The sequence below is a fragment of the Rhinolophus ferrumequinum genome, chromosome 18, assembly GCF_004115265.2.
Source record: "Rhinolophus ferrumequinum isolate MPI-CBG mRhiFer1 chromosome 18, mRhiFer1_v1.p, whole genome shotgun sequence".
NCBI lineage: Eukaryota > Metazoa > Chordata > Mammalia > Chiroptera > Rhinolophidae > Rhinolophus > Rhinolophus ferrumequinum.
This window is the reverse complement of record NC_046301.1, coordinates 6998795-7025481: the sequence shown is the minus strand read 5'-3', so window position 1 is coordinate 7025481 and position 26687 is coordinate 6998795. Positions and strand designations below refer to the sequence as shown.

Genomic DNA, 26687 nt, shown 5'->3' with positions numbered 1-26687 from the left:
TTGACTAGTTACAAGAAATGTCAGATTCTTTTTAAGTGCTATTTTCTACTATACATTAAGATTCACTTTTTGGGTCCACAGTAATTTGTCCAAGGAAAGACCAGAAAAATATTCTCCTCCTCCTTTGCTTATGGAGAGAGAGAGGGATTTTAACCACTGCAGGACATGCGGAGATGGATATGGCGTGGGATAGTCAGCCTTTCAAGTAATGAGGTGATCATAAAACTATGAGACACAGCAACACCAACTTAATTTAAAGCTTCCTCCTAAGCTTTCCTTATTATCCTTGGCTGTCTCAGTGCGGGGCAACATTTGAGTGACACCTGGAAGGAATCTTTTGGTTCACTGCACTATGGTGAATATATATGTATGTGTACAAACTAATTCTAAAAACTTTCTCAAAAGAATACATTAGTCTGAATTATATTAGTTATGTTGATATTATTTACAAAAAGCCTATTGTGAAAACCTCCTGGTTAGTTACAGAATCCTTCCAACATAAGTGGTTGAATTAACGTAAAAAACAAAAGCAAAACAAAACAAGAATCATTTGGACTAATTATTTTTAAAGATCTGAAAGAGAGAATGACGTCAAATAGTGTCTGAAATAATTTTTATTTGATAGGTTCTAGGCTGACAAGAAGACGTCCGTAAATATTTGAGAGCAAATGTCCAGAGAAGACAACATCAAATTCGATTATCTTGAGCTGATGATTTTTCTAGTAACGATCAAAGCAATATGTTCAACAGCATTCCCATAATTAACTTTTAAGAATATTAAACCATTGGGATTTTATTTTGCTAAAATCTCCTGTGTAAAACATCTAATATTTTCTTAATCACTCAAGGCCACGATAAAACAAAATTGTTAACCTGTGTGTCAAAATGGATTGATATTTTGTATGAATGAGTGAGCTGTACTCACCAAATGGGCAGTGGCAGTAATAGGACTCCACACCACTTTGGCAGGAACCACCGTTAAAGCAGGGGTTGCATTCACAGTAATTGACTGAAGATTCGCACATTTTTCCTGAAAAGTATCAAACTCATTGAAAAAAATCTGATGGATAAATATATTAACATCATCACTGCATAACCACACATAGAAATCTATCCTGAGAGATTATATCTTGGAGAAAAGAAATATGAGAACATTTTAGTTGACATGAAGAAATTGGGGTATTATCTCGGAGTTTAATATCTTATTTAGTTGTCCTATTGTAAAAATATAGATAATAATATTTAGGAAATAATTTATATATACATCTTGAAAGGAACTACTGTTTTCAGGGAAATTACAAATGTTGAACATATTTAAATGTTCTCACTAAATGTATTTTTTCTTTTCAAAGTCGCTTCATTTTGCACATTTTGTAACTGGAGAGTTGAAAATTTTACAGTATAATTTTCACTGTAGAGATTTACTTGACTCAGACATTTTAAAGGTAAGAATCAATCTAATTTAGCTTATTTGCAAAACTACAATCCTTTCACTGTCAAGAAATATCCCTTAATGTATACATACATATCTATTGTAAAGCAGAATAAGACATAAGAAAGCACATTAAATATATTTTCCAATACTTATCAAAATTTATTGTCCACTAGATTATGTATACTTTGTTTTTTTTAAAAAACATTAACACCTAAGTACATTTTTTTTCAATTTATAAGGACTTTTCTCATACATCACCTTCTTAATTTGAGTCAATATTAACTGAGTGCCTATGATGAACCAGACATTTTAGAAGATGGGATTATGGCCGTCAAGGAAGCAGACAGTGTCTTAACATGGAGTTTCCATTTTAATGGGAGGAAACGATGCACTCAACAGGAAACATGTACATTTCACGTATGAAGGAGAAGAGGTCCTTGGAGGCTAATATCTTATCTGAGAACTGATAAAACAATGGTACAGACCAATGTAGGTCTGCTCCTATACCCAGGTGTCACCAAGTTATACTTGAATAGTTGATCACTTGGTTAGGCAAAGTTTAGGGCATAAGGCGAGTCCCATTTGTTTTTGTTGTGGTGGTGTTGTGTTTTTGTGTTTTTTTCTCTTATGTAAACCGAGATGTGTTTTAAAACCACTAATTACTATTTAATAAATTAACATATTTATTATATTAGAAATGCATTATATGTAGGTAGACTAGTTTCTAGTTTTCTGATTCTAGGAAACAATGTGATGCCATTGAATTTAATTTCCATTCATTGACTGGAGAGTTTAATTATTTATTTAATTAAATAGAGTTTTGTTTCTGTAAAACTGTTTTCTACTTCCCAGCATGATTGTACTAATGCTTTTATTAAATGTCTCATGCAAACATGTGAGTTTCATATGCACAACTAGACTTAATGTTGAGCATAGATAATCCGTTTCATCATAACTATGCTTAAAACATAGTCAAAGTTTTTGTTTAATTTAGTTCTGTTTTTGTGGCTTGATTATGTAGCTGCAATTGTTCTGGTTTGAAATTACAAGCGTGAGTCAGACCGCCTGACACTGCTAACAAACATGTTTCTCTACATCCCTGGGTAATAAACACAACATTTTTTCCTTTATAAATAAAATTGGGAACCGCCTCACAAGGCAAAACACTAACAATTTTGGAATACCTTTCTATTCGAAGGGGAAACCAGAGGCACAGAAATTATGTTTCAAGTATTGTACTAATGTGTTCCGTTTGAGAGACAAACAGGACAACTTTACCCTAAGACTGTGCAAAATACCACAGCAGAGAGATGCTTTGTCATAAACTCTCTCCTGTGGTGTTTCCCAGCTGGATTTGTGACAGATTATTCTAAAGGAGGGTTTTTGTTTTTTTCCCTTAACAGAATATCAGTATTGCCCAATAGGGAATAAATAAGACCTGTTAGCTATACTTCTGATGATTTATTTGCCATGAGGAATGTCACAACTTGCTTCTACCCTTCCCCTCCCCCACTGTAGGAGCATACATAATTGTTCCGTGTGCTATTGGACTAAGTAAGGTTTCATTTTCTTCTTCTGATAATTTCTTTTAGAGTTATGTTCTAAGTAACATGTATTAAATACACAGATTAATATACTTGATAGGTGTGGTCAATGTAACCTTTATATTGTGAAAATACGTGAGTGGGTTACAAAATTACAGACTTCACTTCATGAAGACTGGAAATAGGGAAACAAAGCCAACCAATTTAGGGGGCACTGCCATATATATTTTACTTAAATATCTGGCCATAGGTGCTCCCCAAGGAAAATATATATGAGTATTAAAACCCAAGTCATCAATCTTATAAATCTCAACTATATCTTTTCTGAATCTTGTTTGGAAACAATAATTTTTTTAAATGCTGATTTAAACAATAGCAACAATGACAACAACAACAAAAGAAATGTAAGGTTTTCTGGGGGGGATTTATATAATTTATATGTCTTATTTACCCCTTACAAAATGAGATTTTAACATTGAGTTTAATTTAAATATAAAATAAAGTCTATTTCAGTTAACCAAAGTGAGGGGTGGAAAGAAACCTTAAAATAAGTCAGACTCACTCATGTATTAAAACACACAGTAACTACAGAAACGTCAGGATAAGCTGCAAAACTAAGAAAGCATTAGTTTGAGAATTTCTTTTAAAAGTTAAAATATGTTCTCAATAGGATCTGATTCTTTCAGTATACAATATAGACACTGATAAGAGGAAAAAATAAAGTTTTCATTTAACATTTTAATTTAAAAGTGTTTTTTCTTATTTTTCCTTAGTAGGTAATTATCAAAAAAGTAAGAAATGACTTTGGTAGGAGTCAAATAAATGAATTTATTGTTAAGTTTAGGAAAAATAGTCTTATTTCTTGGTGTTAGAATATGTAAATTATTCACCACTGAAAAATTCAGTATGAGTATCCCATTTAATGAGTATCAAATTTTCTTTTTACAATCAGTGAATTTCAAAGAGGTTACCATACTAAAAATTAAGATTCAAAGATACAGTTGAAAACTGTTTCGAATTATTATTCAAAGAACTTTTCTTTCTATTTTGTGAGCGAAAGATGTCAGAATTCTACTTAGAATCAAAAGAAAGCCTTTAAATGCATATTTTCTCAGGTTTGGAAAGTTCACGTGTGCTCTATTAACTACCCGATTAGGAGTCAGCAACAAATTCTGGATTGTTCCTCACATGGGAATCAACTTCAATTCAGTGTTAATGGCGTAATAATTATCAGAGAATGCAGTGGTTGGAATTACTCTAACATGCTTCTGGTAAAAATAATCTGATGTGTTGGAGCACCATGAAGCAAAATCTTGGATCATTAAGTTAATTAATGCTGCAAGTCAATTAACAATTTTCGTCAGTGCCTTGAGGCTTGGAAGAGACTGGTAAGGCTTGCACCATGTCTGGGAACTGAGGGAGCCTTTTTCTCTTAAGATAATGTTAACTGTCAGAGCAGCTGTTTAGAAGAGGCTGATCTCACTGCTCTGACATCCATCAATTACTTGTGTTGATACACAGTCTTTATCACAGGTAGAAGAGCTGTGCTTCAGGAAGTGTAAGCTCTTAGCACATGAGAATGGGGTTGCTGACGATGAAAATGAATGCATACGAGGAGGCCAGGGATCCACAGACTCCAGACACGACACTAAGCCTGCTGAAGAAACTAAGCATGTATCTCACGCACAGGAGTAGGTGCGATGAAGTGCTGAACATAAATTGAATCTGTGGTGATCACGTATAGTCTTTTCAACAGGGTGTATTTTGGAGTTTCACTCATTCCAATAGCACATTTTAATGTTAGATTAGGTAGAGCTGAGCCACATTTATTCTCACCTGTTAAATTTGGCCATTCTGTGAAGCTATGATGATTTCTTTTGTCCTATAGTTCATATAGGTGTCAATTTAATGTATTAGATCATATATATATATATATATATATATTAGGTTATAAATATTATTTTTATATCTCTTATCTATAGAGGCAAAGAGGGACTGTGTGCAACTATCAAAGCCTGGATTATATCTAAATTGATTTTATCAACAAATATAATTCCATAATACATCTATGTTGTTTATTCTGAAAAATTCTGCTGGTAAGCTGTTTTATTATTTTAGCAGAAACTAGCACTATGTAAAAGTTTCCTCTTGTTGTAAAAAGCACTATGAAGATAGCTCACTGAAATGTCCTCATCAAATAGTATTATGTTTTTATATCAAAACAGAGCAAAAATATGTATTAATAAGGGCTGCTTGTGAGAAAAACTAAAGGAAAAAAACGATTTGAAATTTTAAAACATGCACAAATACAATCTCAGTGAGACTACAGATGACTACGTATAATGCCAAACCTCGTATCCGTGATGAACCTACCAATACATGCCTATTTTCTGCAGAAATAAGAAGTCTTTAAGGTACTAGAAACCTGTTTTTAATGCTACGATAGGTTAATATATCACTTACGAACCAGGTAAACTAATTCCACTCTTGGAAATAAAATGAAAACAAGAATTGAGTCTTTTCTCCTCTCTTACATGAGCCACTCACTCCTCTGTATCTCACTGGAAACTTCATCTCACATCTATTCACTCACTTTTGTTTATATTCCATGGTTTCTTGGTAACGCAGTCATTGACAACAGTAATCTGTGACTTGTGATTGTAAAAGAATAACTCTTCGTTACTACGCCTATCTTCATGAATGCAAATGTTTGCCAAGTTTCTCAGTAAAATTTCTGTGCACAACCTGTACGTAACTTTATATATCTGGGAAAAATTCCTATTCATACTGTCAAATGACATAAGAGTAATGCGTGGACAAATCTCGTCCTCCTCTAAACTATCAGGACCAACTTGAGAGCATAGGAAAACTCCTCCATATGGTGATAAACTCCTGGTGTCACTCCGAATACCACACCTAAAATGCATCCAGATGTGTGGAAGTCACAGGGAAAGGTTAAAGGGGCTATGAACTAATTCTGTTATGAGAGACCCGGATTTAGAAAGAAGCTCCATGGACTTGCTGTCTTCTGTTAGGTTGGTGCAAAAGTAATTGCGGTTTTTGCAATTATTTTTTAACCTTTTAAACCGCAATTACTTTCGCACCAATCTGATAACACCAGCTCTTCCTATGAAGGGAAGCTGCAGTGAAAATCTGGGGCAGGCAGACAAAATGCTCAGTGGTTACTGACTGTCATTGTGCTTTCTAATTAGTGTTCTACAAATGCAATAAATGTTCATTTGTATAGGAAAAGAAATTTTGGATTTGTAGTTATTAAGCTGCTGTTTTCTTTCCAGATCCCCTGAGCTTAAGGAATGAATGATACGGAAGGTATTTTCTTCTGATTTACTGAGGCATATGTAATTGCTGGTATTATTAAACTTAGCAAAAATCTAGAAATTAATTTCTCACATGTCCTACACTATATTAAAATTTATTCATCTTTTGTAATTCTCTGTATTAAAACTAATTAAAGCTCCATTTAGTGTAGAAAATTAAATTATAGGAAAATATTCTTAATAATGAAACATGAAGTGATTATAACAGAATACAAAGTCTCTACTATTTTTTTTTCAATTTCCTTTTGTATTTTTCCCAAAATTAAGAAAAGAGATCAGAAATGTAAGCTTATACAAATAAATTCATTCCCTCTAAATCACCCATTCATTCAAAAATATCTTTTTCCATATTTCTTATGTGACTCTATGGTCACAAACTTGATAATAAAATATATATCAGGAATAAACTGGTGGCAGTATAATAACCATATCCCTTCATATATTTGTGTTGTAGTTGTATTTATAATAATTTTATTATTATTATAATAATTTTCATCTTTAGACTTGCATCCTTACAGGATGTTCTCCACATAAAATCCCAGCTAACACTTAATCACCCCGGGGGATTCTTAGGGATAGTCTCTTGGTTTGATCAGTTCATAAGCCACTCTCTCATAATCTTTAGCACAACTTGTAACTTCACATGAAGTATGCAGAGGGGTGTGTGTGTGTGTGTGTGTGTGTGTGTGTGTGTGTGTGTGTGTGTGATGGGGGTAACGGCTGAGAATTATTTTAAGCAGAAAGCTGAGAAAATCTCATAGCTCCAATTTGTAACACTACGCACTTTAAAAATCCTTGAAAGATTGCAGGTGAAAGTCTTCAAAAGTAAACAGAGTATGAAAATATAGGTGCTTTAAAATAATTCTGATGCTTCTAAAGATATCTGACTCCACACAGACTTTGAAGAAGGCACACAAAGGCCGTAGTCCTTAGTTAATATCAACAGCAGTCGAATCCAGCTGGGATGAGTATTTTTAAAAATTCCTCCTATCCTTAGTATGAAAGCTGTCTTACAGATTCTTAGCTCTGATGAGCTCTCGAAGAGGTTTTGTTGCACTCGCTCCATCTTCCTGAGTCAGGTTACCTGCTAAACACTCTGGAAAGAGTAACTCACACTGATCTTCACAGATCCTTTACAAAGAACCTTCAACAGATAGACACGTAAATGATGCACTTCTAATTTAGTGTGTGGATTAACAATTTGTCAGCACGTTTTTGTTGTTGTTGTTCTACTGTTTTCTGCGAGACAAAGAAATGAAACTGCCAGGCTTCACTTATCTGCTAGTTTTACTGCATGGACTACGCATATAGAATTTGAAACAATGAATTACATGAATTCAAAAAATGTAAGATTCATGTTAATTATTCAATTTTATGTTTATTTACATCATTCCCGATCAGCTGGATTATCTCCAACTACGCAAATGGAGACTAAAGGGAGCTTTGAGGAGGGGAGATATGTAAAATCAGCAGGTAACTTCAACTAACTTTCTGGACAGGAAGAGGTTATGGTTTGGTCCGTGGCAGCTTTACCTCAGTCACCCGCATAAGCTCTGTTATCTGCAATGTACAATAAGAATAATAGTCGTATGTTTCTAAGCCAGACATTGTCTGGTGGCATTCAGCATCATTTCTGTCTTGCCGTATTGCGAAGCTGGAGATCGGAAAACGACCTTTTCCAGACTCCCTTGCAGCACGGCTCAGGGTTAGATTCTGCCAGTGAGTGAGAGGTGAGCTTTCCTGACCGTCACTCTTGGTCAGTTTGAAGATGTTGTGAGTTATTTCCTTGTACTAAATACCTTCCTACCTGGAGGTGCTGAAGTAATCTCAGTTCCTGACTAGTCTTAGACCAATACACTATCTCGGAGACTTTTTGTGAGGACCAAGTAGAATACTGGACAAGAGTTTCTTAGAAGACACCCAGGCCTCGCCATCACTGTACACATGGAAGTGTGTACACGTGGAAGTGTGAGGAAATGTGGCATGCACACAAAGAGCACAGGCTGCGGAGTCAAGCTCAGAGTCAAAACCCAGTTAGCCCATTCCTGTGCCATGCTGGAGACAAATTGTTTAATCTCTTCTCATCCCTCTAAGACCTAAGCTTTTTTGCCTTTACAATGGAGATAGTACTAACGTACATTTCATAGAGTTGTGAGAAGAACCAAATGAATAATAATGCCTGTGACGCAAGGAGCTTTAGGCAATGCTATAGGGGATATTCATATATCTTAATGAAAAGAAGGACATTCCTTAAACGTTCAACCACTGCTTTTAGAAAAGTATGCAATGTACACTTAAATAAAATCAAACAAAGAGAGAAACAAACTAGAGAGAAGCAATGAGAAAGGGCTAGTTCTATGTCCAGTCATGAAGTAAGTGCCATTTATGCTGAAATCAGCATGTGGTGCCTTGGCGCTCACCCATGGCTCTCATCCTGCTCCTTATCTACTACCAAGCGCGTGTTTCATTCTAGGTCTAAGCATGAACTTACTCTAAGTCTAAGTGTGAATGAGTCTATTATACTAAAATGGGACAAAGAAACAATCTTTACTGTTGAATTCCCAGCAACTTTTGGGTGTGAGGGGAGAAGAGGAAGGTGTTTTAGAAATCTTGAACTCATAACGTGTATATAGCCCTAATAATCATGATCCTAAGACTACAACCCTGGTAAGATTCACTCACCTTGTGCCATGGAGGCTTCTTGTCTTCTTAGATTTTGTGTGGCACACCGCTTTTACCACCATTGTACTCACACCGCTAATAATATTATACTACTAACCATTATTGCTATGTATTGAACACTGGAATCCGCACCAGGTGTTTTACAAACATTATTCTTCCTCATCACAAGAACCCTAAGAGATTATTCTGATTGTTCCCGTTTTACAGATGGGGAAATTAAAGGTCAGCAAGGTTAAGTGACTTCCAAAAGCTTAAGCTCTGAAATTCACCGTGAAGACTTACAATCCTGATTCTACAACAAATTAACTGGGTAACCTTAAAAAAAAAAAAAAAAAAACTTGAGTTAACTTCTCTCTACTTTAACTTCCTCACCTGTAAAAACTGGAAAATAATTATCCCTACCTCACAGGTTTCTTGTGAGAAGTAAAATAAATGCAGATAAAGTGCTTAGAATAGCATTTTAGTAAATGTTTAAATCATTTGCTAGGATTATGCCCGTTTCTTAAAGAAGATCATTTAAAAATGACAAAGTACATTACTTTCTATTATGGTCAATAGGGCTAAAGTCTTAGTGAAAGGTGCCAAACGTTTTCATACCTGTGTATCCAGTTTTGCAAACACAGTTGAAGCTTCCTGGGAAATTCTGGCAGACGGCACCATTCTTGCAAGGACTAGGCAGGCACTCATTGATGTCTCTCTCACAGGCCCTCCCAGTGAAGCCGTCCGGGCAGGTGCATGAAAACCCTCCCACCAGATTGTGGCAGGTCCCACCATTGTGGCAAGGAGATGGCAGGCACTCATCTATGTCGACTTCACACCAGCTCCCTGCATAACCTGGCAGACACTGGCACAGGAACGGCTGCAGAGGCTCATTGGCTACCATGATGACTGGAAGACTCTCCTGGCTCTTCAGGGTGGCGCTCACGGCCAGCCGTCTGACACAGCTGCCTCCGTTCTGACACGGGCCGTGCACACAGGCGTCCTGGTCCACAGCTTCCACCTTCACTCCGCTCTGCCGCAGGAGGATCTCCTTGATGCTTTCAAAGAAGGTGGCTACGCCACTGGGATTCACATACTGATTGTTGCTCCGCTTCACAGCTGCCAGGAGAAACGTCCTGTTGTTCTCCTCATAGGCACCGTACAGCTGCACAGCGGTCCCCAGGCCTGTGAGCTGGGAACTGGCGATGCGCAGGAAGTGAAGGTAGTGGTTGGTGAGGAAGTCCTTCACTGTGGGGACACTGAGCCGCAGCAGGATGCTGCTGTCCACCGTGGCGTTGGAAAAGCCCGCGAAGAACACCCGGATGTTGCTCGTGACTGCGCTGTGAACGCCGTCGTTGCTGAGGACGGTCAGATCAAATGTGCCATCCGTGGACCTGGGCTGGGAGTTCAGATCGCAGGTGCCCCTGGGAATACTGAAGAGGCTGGTCACCCCCGAGGTGAGGGAGCAGTGGAAGATGTCCAACACATCCGGATCCTGTGGCTTCACGGAGCCTAAAATCCCACCAGGGAACAAGTTGCCATAATAATTCACAAATATCTCCACCGTCCGAGACTGGGAAGGATTGTCATTCTGGTCTATGACTGTGATATGCACCGTGCCTGTGGAAGACATCTGAGGAACACCAGAATCCCTCGTGACCACAGACAGGTAGAAGTCTGCGATCTGCTCTCTGTCAATCTCTCTGGTGGTGCTCAGAACGCCAGCAGTGTTGAGACTGAAATAATTGGTGGCAGGGCCTGTGCTCAGCAAGTAATAGGTAAAGGGGCCTTGGTTTGGCGGGAGATCGGGGTCAGTGGACTGAAGGGTCATCACCAGAGTGCCTGGGCGTTTGTTTTCCATAACTTCTCCTTCACTGACGGTCAACACAGGCCCGTTGTCGTTTATATCTTCCAGGGTGACTAACAGGGACGCACTCCCTGTAGCTGAGGGGGTCCCCGAATCAACAGCCAAAACCGTGAGGTTATAGATGGGGAAGGTTTCTCGATCTAATTCTGCAGTTACCGTGATCTGTCCCGTCTGTGGATTGATGGAAAAGGCACCATTTTCATTGCCTGACCCGATGAAGTAAGAAAACCTGCTCCAGCTGGGGACAGAGTCTGAGTCAAAGGCACTGACAAAGGTCACGTGGGTTCCTGTCGGGACCCCTTCACTGATCTGAACGCTGTAGATGTTGAGACTGAAAATGGGGGGGTCATTGGCATCGAGCACGGTGATATTCACTGTGACCTCATCTATGTCTGCACCCCGGATGCTGCCCAAATTCTTGGCCAGTACCTTCAAAGATACCCTCTCTTCTTTTTCTCTATCAAGAAGTCCAGACACATAAATTTGTCCAGTTTTCTTATTGATCTGGAAACCCTTCTTTCTGCTGTTACCAAAAATCAAATACCGCACTTCCCCATTGGTGCCCAAATCCCGGTCACTGGCAAACACCTCTCCAACAACCGTGCCTCTCGGAGCCGCTTCCGAGATTTCAAAGTAGTAAAGTTTGGAAACAAAACGAGGCACGTATTCATTTGTCCCTTTCAATTGTATATTAACAGTGGCAAAACTGCACCTTTCTTCATCGGGGACATTGAACGCTTTCACAGTGAGGTGGTAGCTCTGCTTGGTTTCAAAATCCAAGAAGCCCTGAGTGGTGATGACTCCTGTGTTGGGGTCAATGACAAAGAGGTCGCTGTCAGATGACTGTACAGTGTATGCAATCACAGCATTGGTTCCAGAGTCAGCGTCTGTTGCATTTAGGTGGATAACTGTTGTCCCACTCGGGGCGTTTTCCAAAACAGTAGGGAAATACTCGTCAGGCAGGAAGACTGGAGAATTATCGTTCACATCAACCACGTTGACAGTCACCCTGCAGTAACCGGTTCTTGCGACCCATCCTCCATCTGTAGCACTGACGGTCATCTCGTGTTTCTGGCAGAGCTCGTAATCAAGGGCTTTGGCGAGGGTTAGTATACCCGTTGAGGCATTGATTGCAAAAATGCCTTCTTCGTTTCCTGAAGAGATGCTGTACCTAATCAAGCCATTCATTGCTGCGTCTCTGTCTCTTGCAGAAACCGTTCTGACGATGGCCCCGACACTGTGGCTTTCAGGGATGGTTGCGCTCATGTGGCTTTGAGAGAATTCAGGAGTATGGTAGTTTTCCTCAGTAACAATTATTTGAACAGTTGCTTGGGAGGAAAGTGGAGGGTTCCCTTTATCCTTTGCTGTGACGGTGATCAGAAAGTTTTGATTCAGATCAGAAATTAGGGAAGATGCTACTGAAATCCACCCTGTATTGTTGTCCAACTTAAATTTCCCCAAGTGATTTTCACTGGCAACGAAATATTCCACTTCAGAATTCAGCCCAAAATCTTTATCATCCACTGCAGTGACTTTGATTAACTTTGTACCGACTTGAACATTTTTGGTGACTGGAGTAAAATACTTCATTTTAAGAAACCGAGGGGCATTGTCATTACTGTCTACTACGTTGATGGTAACGGTTGTCTCACTAAGTAAGGAAGGGCTGCCTCGGTCTGAAGATGTCACTATGAAACTGTGCCTGTTGATGTTCACATTACTGAAGCCACTGACGTTTTGGTATTTTAAGACCTGTTTGTTGAAAATCTCTCCTGTGGTGGCATTAATCCTGAAATACTCTGACTGCGATTTTATAAAATAGAACACTTGTCCATTGGAGCCCTCATCAGGATCTCTTGCGGACACCTGAGTCACTTTGGAGCCAATTTCAGTAAGTTCAGGGCAATCTAAATAATAGGAGGGTCTGCTAAACCTTGGAGCATTGTCATTGATATCTGTCACAAATATGGTGACGTCTGTACTTACAGTCCACCCAGAGTCGTGTGCAGAAACTCGGATTCTGTAACGGTCCGTGTCTTCTCTATTTAAAGGTCTACTGATGACAATGTCCCCCGTGCTGGGATTAATTGTGAACGGAAGACTTGTGTCCATTATAGAGTATCTACTAATTGCATTTACACCTATGTCTTCATCAGAAGTGGTGACACGTGTGACTGTGTATCCTAGCGGGGAATTTTCAGGAACATAGGCACTAAATATTTGAGAAAACCTCGGGGCATTGTCATTTTCATCTAAAATGTTAATGATGACTTTTACCGAGGTACTCTGAGAAGGGGAGCCTTTGTCTGAGGACTTGACGGTAAGCACATACTGAGGTATTTTTTCCCTGTCTAAAGGCCGAATGCTTCTAATTTCCCCAGTAGCGTGATTGATGCTGAAACTATGTTCTTTGTTGCCATTCACAATTTCATAATCTAACTGTCCATTGGGTCCACTGTCCTTGTCCATTGCTGAGACAGTAAGTATTTTTCGAGGAGAAAGATTTTCCAGTATTTCAGCTATGAACGGATCTTCCTTAAAAATTGGGGAATTATCATTGACATCTAATACGGTTATGTCAAGTTTCTCATAAGAGGAGAACGGAGGGAAACCTCCATCTCTGGCCTCTATCCAGACAAAATATTTTTGTATCTTTTCAAAATCCAGAGGTTGACTAATGGACACCTGCCCTGTTAATTGATCAATTTGGAATGTATTGCCAAGATTCCCACTTGCAATAAAATAGGACAAAGGTTCTCCTCTCAAGGAGGACCCTGTGATAGTGGTGACATGAGTGCCCACTGGCTGGTTTTCGGGAAACATGAAAGTTTGTTCTTTGGCTTTGACTTTAGGGAAATCGGCCTTGTTCACAAATCTAACAGTTACTGTCGTAGAATCTGTCTTTGGAAATGAGCCACCGTCTTTTACATGCACAGAAAATGTCACTTCTGAAGCTCCATTTAGTGGTCCAGCTGCCATAATAGCTCCCCTCAGTGGGTCAATGTGAAATTTTTCAGAGTTTCTACCCGAGAGAGAGTAATGCAGTTCAGAATTGGGTCCAGTATCAGCATCTGTGACTGTGACCGCAAACACGAAGGAACCTATAAAAGAGGGAGCATGCAGTTAACCATCACAGGGACTCCAAATAAAGCATTCAGTGGTAGGTTAATGCTTATAAAACACTGTATTGCTACCTGATGTCATTTTATTTTCTCATGATTACTAGGGGAGAACAGAATCTCCTACATCATCTCTGAAGTTCCAAAGTCAAATCTATTTAACAACAGTCTTCGGGGATGGACCTGCCGTTTTCTAACAAAAGCCCATATAATCTAATGGATTTAACATTTTTCAGTACGCCTTTGAGAGAAGAACAGGGAAAGACAATGGCTAATCATTCTGAATTACAGTTCCTAGGAGAAAAATCTGTACATCACACAACTTCCAACCAACATGATAATACATAAGCTCTCCTAATAGCTATGCTTCTGCCCAATGTAAAAAGAGAATTGCTCTACTATTTCTTAAAATATCTTTGAATTAATATATATGTAATCATGTCAACAAAAATAATATGTTAAAAAAATTATCGTTGATCCCTTATACCCACTGTTTCATTGCAAAATTATTGTATCTATAAGCTATTATCTCAGGGGACAAAGCATATGCATGTGCATATACATACACATAAATCTATAAGTCAACTAGAACAATTATAAAATAGTAAGAGATAAGAACTGAGAAAGAATGGACCCAATGTGAATTCCAAAAGTTAGTGTTTGGGATGAGTGCCAATAAAACAGATTGTAGCAGAAATATGCAGAAAAGCTGCCAGAGGGACATGTTTTCGATAAACTCATTCAGAAACCTTTCCCAAATCTGCACTTCTACCCCTACAGAAAAGTCTTTTATTTAAAAAAGAGGCCAGTGATTCTGATTAATTATGTCTAACGAGGATGAGATGCTTAAGCGTTCCTCACCTTGTATAGCAGATGTTAGACTGCATCACTACACATTGGATGTAATCAGAATCCTGCCTGCCAGCATCTCAGCTGAAGGCCTTCATCAGGGAGGTCTGACTTTGATACTGACATTTTCTTTTGATAGAAAGTTGGCACACAAAAAAATTATGGATTTTATACTTTCAATTGGTATCAATTAGACATTTGCAAGTGAATAGAAGATCAAAGATCAATGAGAGGAGGAATCCTGGATTCATTTATTTTTTTTCTTCTAATTAAAATGTTTTAAAGTAAGGAAGATTAAATTAATTTTGATCCTTGTTTGTATATTTTCCTGTTTGAAAACTCAACTCAAACATTACAGGTGGCAGATGATTTGTCCAGTTCTTAAGAGAGTATGCCATTCTTTGCAAAAAAGCAAATGAAACCAAACTAAATTTTAAAAAGATGCAGAATGATAAATACATATTGTCAGTATGAAAGTGGTTCATTAATGGCTCCATGAACTCACTAACAAACAAACCTGCATCCCTCAAAACTGAAATAAAAGAAGAAGTAGAAGAAGAAGAGGAAGAGGAGAAGGAGGAGGAGGAAGAGGAGGAGGAGGAAGAAGACGAAGAAGACGAAGAAGAAGAAGAAGAAGAAGAAGAAGAAGAAGAAGAAGAAGAAGAATTATTCATTCCTTAAACATTGTTAAAAATATGTCTATGAAACATTGAAGTAAAATATTTATTTTCCACCAACAAATACAGTTGAATGCCTATCATTTCCCAGATAATGTTTCAGGGGCTAGGATATGGCATTGAAAAAAAAGACCATGTCCCTCCTCTCAGGGAACTCACATACAAACTACATCTCCAGGCAGAACCCTCCATGACTAAATAGATATCTATGTTAATAATTTCACAATAGTTAAGTAATATTAAGAAATAGGACAGATGTGGCCATTATAAAGTCTAACTGGTATGGGAAGAAAGAATTAATTTACAAGATTCAACGTTCTTTTTATTTTGTTAGGCAAAACAAGTTCAATTTTAGAAGATATGTGAACTTAGGCTCTATCAAAAATGAACTTGTAAAAATAACAGAAGGCATTTTTAGAACATGTCCAATGTATATCTTCTATTTACCCAGGAATTAAGAGTTGACCCAATTACCTGGAGAAGTAGGAGACGGGATGTGTGTGACATATGGGTGATGCTGAAATCTTGGGGGGTTGTCGTTGACATCAGTCACAGTGACGAGCACACTGGTGGAGCTGGAAAGAGGCTCCGGGGACCCGGCATCACTGGAGACCACCACTAACGTGTAATTCTCTTTTGTTTCCCTGTCGAGCAAGGCACTGGTGATGATCTGGCCTGTGGATGGGTTGATGGTGAACTGAGAGTCTCCACCGATGATGCTGTAACTAAAGCAGAGAGCAGAGATGGCATATTTCTTCCAGTTATAATATTGTAGCATCCATTTACTGTCATTTGAAAACTGAGGCAGAAATGTAAAGAAAGGCATTATAAGCAAGATCCCACAACAATCACAGACTATGGCTAGATGGGAAATACTTCAAAGTTTATGTGACTATTGACGATTGACATTGACAGTCTTTATTGTGAGACGGACAATGACCTCAACCAGATCCTTGCAAGGTTTGTGGGCTTCTTAAATCATGCAAGACCCCAAAACATACCCAGAAGACGATCGTGTTTTAAACAGACGAGCCTACAAGCATAAATCAGGGCACTGCTCTAATGTGCGGTAATTGCCAGGATCACAAATGAATGTCTGTTAAATGAATCTAAAAATTATTTTCCACTGTGCGCCATAATATCCCAGAGAAGATCAGTGGGAGATCTTTTTCTTTCAAGACAAAACATTGTATTTGACACATATTGGCTCTCCAGGACAACTAAAGAACTGATTATTTATACAGGGACATTCTTAGTAACTAATTCTCTCATTTGTCATTCCTCATATGGCCATGCTGCTTTGGTTTCTTGTTGTCGGGAAAGGTATGACATCTTCATGGATATTTTGATGCTAACCAGATTGGTTAAACGGATAGGACTTTCCACTGAGAATAGCTTCTCCCTTCTTTACGAAGAGGAAAGCGATCCCTCAGAGATCAGCTAGGGAAGTTCCTAAGTTTGAAGGTTCAGAAATTGGCAGTGGTCCATAATTTTTACAGTTGGAAGGCAGCAAAAAAATCGATGTCTTTAAAAGCTTTCTCCTTTATGCCAACAAAAAAAATGCCCTTATTGGAATTAAGTGCATGTTTCTATAGTTTGGTTTGTGTTCCTAAAAACATAGCAACAGCACGTGTCTAATAGAAACAGCAGAAAAAACTCCTACAGCCAGTAGAGTGCACATACCCCTATTAAGTTCACAGTTTAAAACAAACAATTCCGCATTTTCATGTTCATCCTTTTTTAGAGAAATAATAAGCTGCTGGGGAATTGGTACTTTAAGAAAGAGGCAAAAAATGATAGCAAAAATAAACACTAGAGAGGGAGTCTGGTTGAGAAATGATTTCAATATTGATAAAGTCCTTGGTACCGCTCAGATTTTTAACCCCCTTTGGCATGAGCACATGCCAGGGTTGGGGTGAATGAGAAGAGCACTGATTATTTTTTCAGAACCAGAAGTGACTCTTAGGAAAATACAATCACTGCTCTTGTACAGAAGATATCTAGTGCCTTTATTAAAAGAAAAATATCAGAGTTTTGTAAATCAATTCTTAAAGTTAGAAATTCAGGACTCGTGAAATAATCAAATTGCCTTACCTTTCAAGCAAGTCTGTGGGAACCTGGATTATGAAAATTGTGCGATTTTATTTTGGGATACTTGTTCTATTGGTGGTTGTAGAAATTACCAAATAATAGGGGAAAAAAGAGTATGTTTTGGGGTTTTTGTCGATGAGGAATCTGAATCTAAGGGAGACTTAAAGACAGTTGCACAGAGAAGAATACAATCTACAAATGGTAAACCTAGAATTTGACTTCTTTCTTCATGATCCCAACATGCATTTTTCCCATCACACTGTAGTACGGAGAAAGTACTGAGAGAATGTAGTGAAGACATGGAATGCTAGGGGCACAACTGACTCTTGCTCAAGGCGCGTAATGTAGAACGGGTTTTACAGTGATTGTATGCCATGCAAATCAACAAGTGTGTTAATTTATTTTATGACTCAAGAAGAAGAAATTACTGTTTAAAATCATTGGCATAAACTGAGATCACTGTTACCTAATATCTAAATCAATCATTGTTGCATTTGTAAAGCTAAAATACACCCATTTTATTTTATTTTATTTTATTTACTTTTTTTGTCTCCTCCTGAGATGGACTGGGGTCATAAGGCACTGTGCTGTGTGCTGCTGGAATACAATCATTTAGTAATAGCTAAGAAACTACTTTGGGACACAGTTCACGTGGACATGAATATAGGGCTCATAGCACTTAAATTCACAGACTTTCTTAACCTTTCTAAGCCTTCTCTCTCCATTTACAGTGTTGATCACAAATGTATTCTTTCATTCGGTCTTTCTGAATATTAAATACAATTTCATATGAAACGCACTTGGCATATAATTGATATGTGACAAGAATTCAAAATCTCCTTTTACACACATAACAGATTATATGTGCATATATAATTATAATATAAAAATCATTATATTGCATCTATTTAGTTAGTTAACTCGACAGAGGGATTAACAGAGACATGGATAAGTAGGTAAAGAGTTCTGTCCTCAAGCTTACATCCTAAATGCAAAAAAGATATATAGGAAAGTAAACACAAAACAAGGCAGTGTGTTCAAGTGCTCTGAAACTGGCAGAAACATTGCTGGAGATATTCAGAGACTATCTTGACTGGAATGATTAAAATAAAGCCTTCCTTGGAGGAGGGTAAATTCAAGCTAAGTTTTGAAGGAGTTACCCATCTTACAATAGTGTTGAAAGGGGAGAAAGAAGAAGTTCCAGGCCAGAAGCCAGCCGATACTTTCTGTAAAGGGCCAGCTGGTAAATATTTTCAGCTCTGCAGGCCTTAGGATCTCTGTCACCATACTCAGCAGAGAGCAAATGCAGCCACGGCCAACACACCAGTGGATGGACATAGCTAAGCGTCCGGAACACTTGACCGACAGAAGCAGGTCTGGGCCGAATCTGGCCTGCAGGCTGCAGGGTGCAGAACTCTGGTTTGGGACAGAAGACTTTGAAGGAAGCCATAAGGCGGGGGAAGCACAGCTCCTTTTCCCGGGAGCAGAAAAGCGACTCATTGAGGTTGAAAGCTTGGCTGTACGTTGGGGATCTGTGCAGAACACACTCGGGGAGATGCTGAGGTGTTTATGGGGACCGGCGCTATGCCACAGGCACACTGCCGGCTGGAGGACAGAGGAAGGCGGTGTATGGCTGTTACAGCGCAGCGCAGACTGCTCGAGCTGGTTCCTTCCTGCATGTGCCTCTCACTCACTGACTCAGGCTTGGCTTCGGCCACAGTACTTCCTACGCGATAGAGGAATCACCATAAATGTAAACTGGGCATGTTACTGCCCAGCTTAATGCATTTCAGTTGTTTCTCTCATTAGCTGCAGAAAGAAATGCGAGTTGTTTCGTACTGTACACCTGTCCGAGGCCCATTCCTCCCCCACTCCAACCACACGAATGGCTTTGGGTCGCGGACAGACTGCTTTTGCATAGCTCTCCACCTGCAGACCGGTTATTGTCTTTGCCTAGAATACCTTGCATCCCCTATTGGTCCTTAAACTACTTCTCTGTCTTTCCACAAGGCATCAGTTACTTCAGGCTCCTACTGATTTCCTCAGGTAGCACTGACGACGCTGTTCTTTCTACCCTTTCGTGCGTGCACTATACTTGTTATAAAGTACTGTAATCACAAGATTACAAAATTACCTCCTATATTAATTTGTTCTTATGGGATCTGGAGGTCCTAACTCCTCAGAATTTAAAGTGCCTGGGACATAGTAAGGGCTCCAAAACTATACAGAATATTGTAATATAGAGATTGGAGGGAGTAGAAACCCGAGTCAGGAAAGTAAGATAATTTGTGTTGGAATAGCCCCGGCATGCTGTAATTATGGACCGAACTAGGATTTGGCAGGAGAAGTACACAGAAAAGAATGGGTGCCAGAGGCACGAGCAGAAGAGGAACATGAGAACTTGTCCACCGAGTGAGTACAGGTAAGAGGATGTCCCTTGGCCAGCAAGCGTGGAAGAAGAAAGCAAGGCAACACCATTGAGAGAAAGCAGAATGCCAAGGTGAGAAACAGGAAAGGTGAGGCGCTTCTGGTGGTTGTGCTCATGATGCGAACAGAACCTCCAGGTAGCGCTTTCTCCTAAAGAGTCATAAATATGGGGTGTTGGGGGGTTCTCTGGGATGGAATCAGAGTTCATAGAACAGATTTAGAAGTTTTCTGCCCTTCTGCATAGTTTTCTACATAAGTTTTCTTCAGGGTGAAGGCACTGAAATGATGACATTCTTTCTCTCTCTCTCTCTCTCTCTCTCTCTCTCCCTCTCTCTCTCTCTCTCACACACACACACACACGCACACACACGCACACACACACCACAAGAACAAAAGGACTGAGAAAAAATGCTGTGGGGAATGTCAAAATTACTTTTTAGAGAGAGAAAGAGGAGTAATAGAAGGCAGATTAGAAAGTGTGGTCAGAAACATGGGGTGAGAAATAAGAAATAACATTCACATAGACATAGAGGAGAAAAAAAATGCCAAAAAGAAAGGCAGACCTGTGAAGCAAATATTGCAAAAGGTAAAGGAGAATAAAGACTCAGAAAGGGTCACTCGTCCTGATACATTTCAGGAAACTCTTTGGATAGACTATTTTTTGGTAAAGCAATGGAAGAGAAAATCAGATGGAAAGATGTTCAGGAATAAATGACCAGAGAAAATGTGAAGTAGTGACCCACCTTCTCAAAAACGTGGGGAAAAAATGAGTGAAAGCAGGAGTTCTAAAAAATATTAGAGTCATTCATTCAATGCATTTATTTAGATAACAATCACTGTTATATTGCCGGCATTGTGCAAGGAAGAATGTGTTAGAAATTAAATAGACATGAGAAAGATAAAAAGAACAAAAACTAACATTAACTTAGTGACTCTATGTCCCAATAATTGTGTTAGAGACAGTCATACATACTAACTGATTCCATACATATTACTTGGCACATCGTAGGTGGTAAATATATGTTTAACTGTCACACATTTTAAAGTAGCAATTCTTATCTCTAGTTTTACTGATGAATATATTGAACCTTGGAGATACTAAAATGACTTTCTCCTAAGTTATGGTAGGTAAATGAAGGAACCAGAATTCAATACCAGATATTCTGAGCATTTCTGTAGGCATAAAGATATGATCCAAGGAAGAGAATAACTTGGATATCCATGAGAGAAGTGCAGTAACTGTTGAATTAGAGATTTGGAGGAAATTCAATGGGATGGGATTAGAAGCACAGAGTAAGGGATGTGCCCTTGGATGCTGACCTTGTCAATATTGTTCTGGGACTTTCTCCAGTGTTGTGACATAAAATAATTAGAAGTGAGGTTTCAATGGAAGTTTGGCCAGTTCAGAGAGAAGGGGATACATGCCTATAAAAGCTAAGTTCTGGAATAGGTGTCTGGGAAGCAAAGATATAAAGTAGATACAGACTAGGAATTAATGCAGGGTAGTTGACTAGAAGGGAAAGAATTAAAAGTGAAGTAAAGTGTAACTCAAAGTACAGGCACCATTCATAAAAAAAATACATAGCTTGATCAAATGGATAGAAAGAAAAATAAAAAGAGGTATTTCTTGGATGTCTGCTCCGTACAAGATCATGGTAGACCGTAAGGGAAAATCAATGAATATAACACATAAAGGGTTATGCCATGAGAGACCCATAGGTATTAGGTAAATGACTTAAATATGTAATATGTAAATATGTAATATTTAAGTAGGCAATATAAAAATTAATATAAAATAGTTCTGTTAATCAGAAGAATGGATTTTCTCCCAAATTCCATTAATAGCAAGGAGTGATTAACATCTAACAAAAGTATATTATATTCCATTAAAAAGTTATCGGGCCAGAGTAAATAGGCTTAGGTTAGCAAAGCAACTTACTTTATCTATTAGACTATTTTTAATTTAAGCTGTAATAATTGTGCTAAGTTAATTTAAAAGTGTATTTAGTAGTTTTTACAAGATAAAAATAGCTTTAATCTTATTTATTTTATCTGACTGTATGAGAATAGAATCATTTGAAGATTTTCACAGGTAGGTTTTATAGATTTTAGTGAATGTAAAAGTATGAAGTTAATTCTCTGATATTAAAGGAAGAAGAAAATCCAACCAGTCAACCCAACAACCAAAATACATACTATTAAATCCAAACAATCACATCAGACCTACCGGTACGACTTTGTAAAACATTCTGAAAATGTAACAGGATTTTCCAGGCCAACTTGACAGTGATCTGCTTTGCTCACTAACATAGGATAACATTCAGCAGTGAAATTTTGACATACATTAGAAAAAACATCATAGAATCCTCGCATTTTATTCTAGCAACTGGATGTAGGGATCAATTTGTAAAACATGCACCTTCACACTCAGGTATTCAAACACTGCAGATGAGTGCTCTCTTTAGAGTGAGTCTCCTCTGCTTCCAGATAAAGATTTACTAGGTTCTACTAGTACAGTGAGTAGGACATCACTTCCAAAACTGTCATAAACTTACTGAGCACGAAGAGAAGACAGGGAGAGGAACCTGCTTGGCATGGACTAGGACACTCTGGGTTGGCGGGTAGGCAGTCTGTTTTGTTCCAGGCTCTATTTTAAGTAGTTCAGTTAAAGGTTTTATTTATCCTTGTAATAACTCTATAAAGTCAGTTTTATTATTAGTATACCTATTCCACTGGTAAAAAAAACTGACATCCAGACATGTTAAATAAGCTGCACTATCAATAGGAATAGTGGAGGCAGGATGCGCTTCTACACAGCGTAATTCCCACGGCTCTACTCTGAGCACTGCGCTGAGGACTTAGTGAATTCTTAGGGTATGGGTTCCATTATTTCCATGCTTTGATGCAGAACAAGTAAAGAAGGTGGTATTTACTGACCTTTTGCAGCTCCAAGCAGGAAGAAGGTAAGTGGCACCAGCCTGTCTCCAGGTGGTACTAAGCAGTGACCCAAACTTGAGCAGACATTTTCCCAATCCTTAATGTTTCAGTCTGGGAATTCAGCTCTTTTCTTGGAAGTAGGTCCCAGCCTTCAGAGAGAAGCTTGTGCATAGCCTTCCCTCCTTTTACAATGCGTGCCAGTGTCCGTTTCTCTTCTATCTCCAGCCAGACCTGCTTAGCTCCCTTGGTGACTCTGCCTTCCTCCTAAACCCGCCTTTTAAGTGTTGGGAGAATTGTCAGCGAACAGTTGCTTCCTCTCATCTCCTTATTTCTCTAGACTCTCGCCAAAAGACTGCGTACTCAGTTCCTTGGTTTTCAATGTGTGCTAAACATTGACGGCTCCCAAATCTGCATCTCCAGATCTGGCCCTGAACCTGGGCTTCACATTCATATCTTCAACGTCCTGGTTGACATGGCTAGTGACTAATGGTCAGCTCAAACTGTATTCAAATAAGAACTCCGACTTTATCCCGAACGTCTGCCTCTTGCAATCCTATCTATTTCCGGAAAAGATACCACCGTCTGCCCAGGTGTTCAAGCCAAACACTTGACCTCTCTTTTATTCCCACTTTACAATCTCAAATGTACATACGCCCCACGTCTGTTCACTGTTTTCATTTCTCCACCCTAGCACAAAGCCATGCCACTTTCTGTTTGAATTCTCTCTGTCTCTCTCTCTCTCTCCCGCCCCACCCCGAGCCTTGCCTCCTCCAATCCAATCCAAATCCAAATCAGGTTGTGGTGCTCCCTATTTAAAATCCACCGTAGTTTCCTACCTAAAAATAAAATTTTAAATCCCAGGTCTTTACCGCGACGTACAAGGCCTTATCTCCATGATCTGGAAGCTGCCTATCTCCCTGACCCCTGTCTGCCTCTGGTCCAGACTCACAACCCTTCCTAGTTGAACACACCAAACTTACTTCATCTCCCAGCCCAGTACTTCCAGCCTAAAGGCCACCTCCCCAGAGAGGTGGCCCACGTTAATTAACTCCCCATCCACGTTAATTATACCAGAAAGTCCCTTGTCACTCTCTATCGTATTATCCTGTTGTATTTTCAAGTGATATGCCATCACTATAGGAAGTCATCTGATCTACATTGTATTTAATTGTCCGCCTCAGAAAGCATGCAGGCTCAAAGACAGTGGAAACTTTGTCTTGTTCATCGCTGATATTCATACTAGCAACTCAATAAATGTTCACTAAATAAAAAATATCTTGAGATCTCCTGCCTAACTCAGTGATCTCTGCCCACAGGAAGAGACAAATAAATGCCAGTTTCCCAAAGCAATTTTTTTAAATAGAAAATTAGTAATAAACAAAATAAATCATTAATCAAATCATCACTATGTCGATGTGCGCATGGATCCCTGAACTGATAATTCCTCTGAACTCTCAAATCCTCTCCTTACCCATGACATTCGTAGCCATTTAACCCACTCCATTTACCGAACATCAGCCTGAAGTAGATAGGGGTGACAAAAAATACTTATGTCTTTCACACTGCTCTCTGGAAAATTTGGAAATTGTCATTTTTTAAAATTTAAAATGGGCATAAAAAAACGGGGAAAAAACTAGATCAACCAAATGTTACAACCCAATTGTTTTCTCATCCTCTCTGAACAGGTACCATATTATATCTCCATTTTAAAAGGATTCAAGAGGAATGAAATACACTTTGTTAACAGAAAACACAAACATTCTTATTGGGGGTAGTGGTGGGTTAAAAACGGCCCAAATTCTTGGATGCCCCTTCCACCCAGAGGTGATCTGGGATCACCCCCGGGAATCTGCCTGGCCACGTCTGCTGACACAGAGTTAGGAAGTCAAGCTATGATACTCCAGACCTAGCCGTCGAGGGTGTCGGCAGCTTTCACTTGACAGCCCAGAGCTGTAAGAAGTCCAACTACCCTGCTAAGGGATCTCACTGACAAGCCCCACGACCACAAGACCAGACGGGCCCAGCCCACCATAACCTTCTAGCCATCCCCGCCAAGGCCCCCGGCAGGAGTGAAGCCATCTTGGACCCTCCAGACCACCCAGTCACTGAGTGTCACCAGTCAACCACATGATTCAGAAGAATCTCCCTCTGAACCTGCCCTAACCCTAAACCACAAAATCACGAGTAATGATAAAAATTACAAATAAAATTAATAGATGAAATAAAAGTTTAAAACAATAAATAAAATCATTATTGTTTCGATCCTCATTTTAAGCATAGTTGGTTATTCAACAATAGATAACTACAATAAGGCTATGTGTTAACATTACCAAATACCTAGCAAACTTAAGCATTATATTCATTTAATCCAAAGACTCATGTTTAATGAGAAAAGTAATCAAAATCTACAAAGGAAAGTGCACTGACCTGATAACTGCATTTGTTGAAGCATCAGCATCTGAGGCGTTTACCAACAAAACGTCTGTTCCCGTCGGTGCATCTTCAGGGATTGTGGTGAAATACATTTTACTGGCAAAAGTGGGGACATTGTCGTTGATGTCATCTACTACGACATTGATTGTTCCAGTTCCAGTCAGGGCAGGAGATCCTAGAAAGAGACAAAAATCAAGCCATTTTAATATTTAAAAATAACAAAAATAATAGCAGATTTAGCAACGATTAGCTGTAGACATCACTACTGAAGAGAATATATTTATAGAAACATTTTCAAGTTAAATCTCTAAACATAGACAAGTGATGGAATGATTTTTAACTTTGTGACAAAAAATATTTTCATTTATGAACTAATATCTCAACTCTTTCCTACTGATACTGCACAAAAAGAGTCCATCAACTTTATTCTATTTTGAAGGTGCTGATTCAACAGTGTGGAACACAACAGTATCATTTAAACACCACAAAAGAGACACCACTGGTTTCTCTGAAATCACATTAAAATAACAGAAGCCACATTTGGAGAATACCCACGGGCATGGAATAGCTGGCCCCTTTAGTGTAAACCAAAGCAGTCTGAAAACTGTATTCCTAGCAGGGACTGTCACTGTTAATGTCAAAAATGTCAGCTGGGTTCCTGAGGTCTTCAAATCCCCTTTTCTGTACGAATCAATACTTGTTTGCAGAAAAAAGAAGCTGCAGGTTATATCTCAAAACTGTAATCTTCTGCTTGCTGGAAATAACATTAGGTCAATGAGCTGACTTGAAATCATTTTTGTTGCATTTATTTACTATTTAACATGAATGCAAAACAAGTCATTTTGATTTCCTGTTCCAGCTCTGATATGGACACATATTGAAAACCCAACATTGAACAGTCTGTACCACACAGAGTTTTAGACTTAGCGGTGAAGGTCAGATGCCCGGTTTGGTTAGAGTATGTGGGTTGTCCCACAACTAAAAGACAAATCATCTGCCTTTAGTTATGGTTCCAAAATCACTTTCAAACTTTTATTTCTCTAAATAGAAACAATGAAGATCTGTTTAACTGTATGTACGTAAAATAAAATAAGTCCGGACTCAGCGAGGAAGCTGGGATCTGACCCCTGAGACTTGGCTGTGGCTGGCAGCTGGACAGGTGCAGCTCAGCGACATGTGCTGGGATCTGGACAAGCTGAGCCCAGAGAATGTCACCAGGCCTGAGCTGCAGGAAAAGCCTATCCTGTGAGGGACCTTAGCTAATTGCCATTTGAAGTCTGTGGGCCATTTGAAGACAATCATCTTGTCA

General features: G+C 39.0%; 1 protein-coding gene across 2 annotated transcripts in view; it reads right to left on the bottom strand.

Moving 5' to 3' along the window:
* Positions 1–26687, bottom strand: part of FAT4 (FAT atypical cadherin 4) — a 159362-nt gene that overhangs the window by 23617 nt on the left and 109058 nt on the right. For both annotated transcript variants that reach the window (XM_033133778.1, XM_033133779.1), the window contains exons 7-10: positions 25373–25553; positions 15965–16215; positions 9597–13946; positions 926–1030 (exon numbers count right to left, since the gene is read on the bottom strand). In XM_033133778.1, coding sequence (XP_032989669.1) covers positions 926–1030; positions 9597–13946; positions 15965–16215; positions 25373–25553 — 4887 coding nt within the window. The remainder of the gene's footprint in view (positions 1–925; positions 1031–9596; positions 13947–15964; positions 16216–25372; positions 25554–26687) is intronic.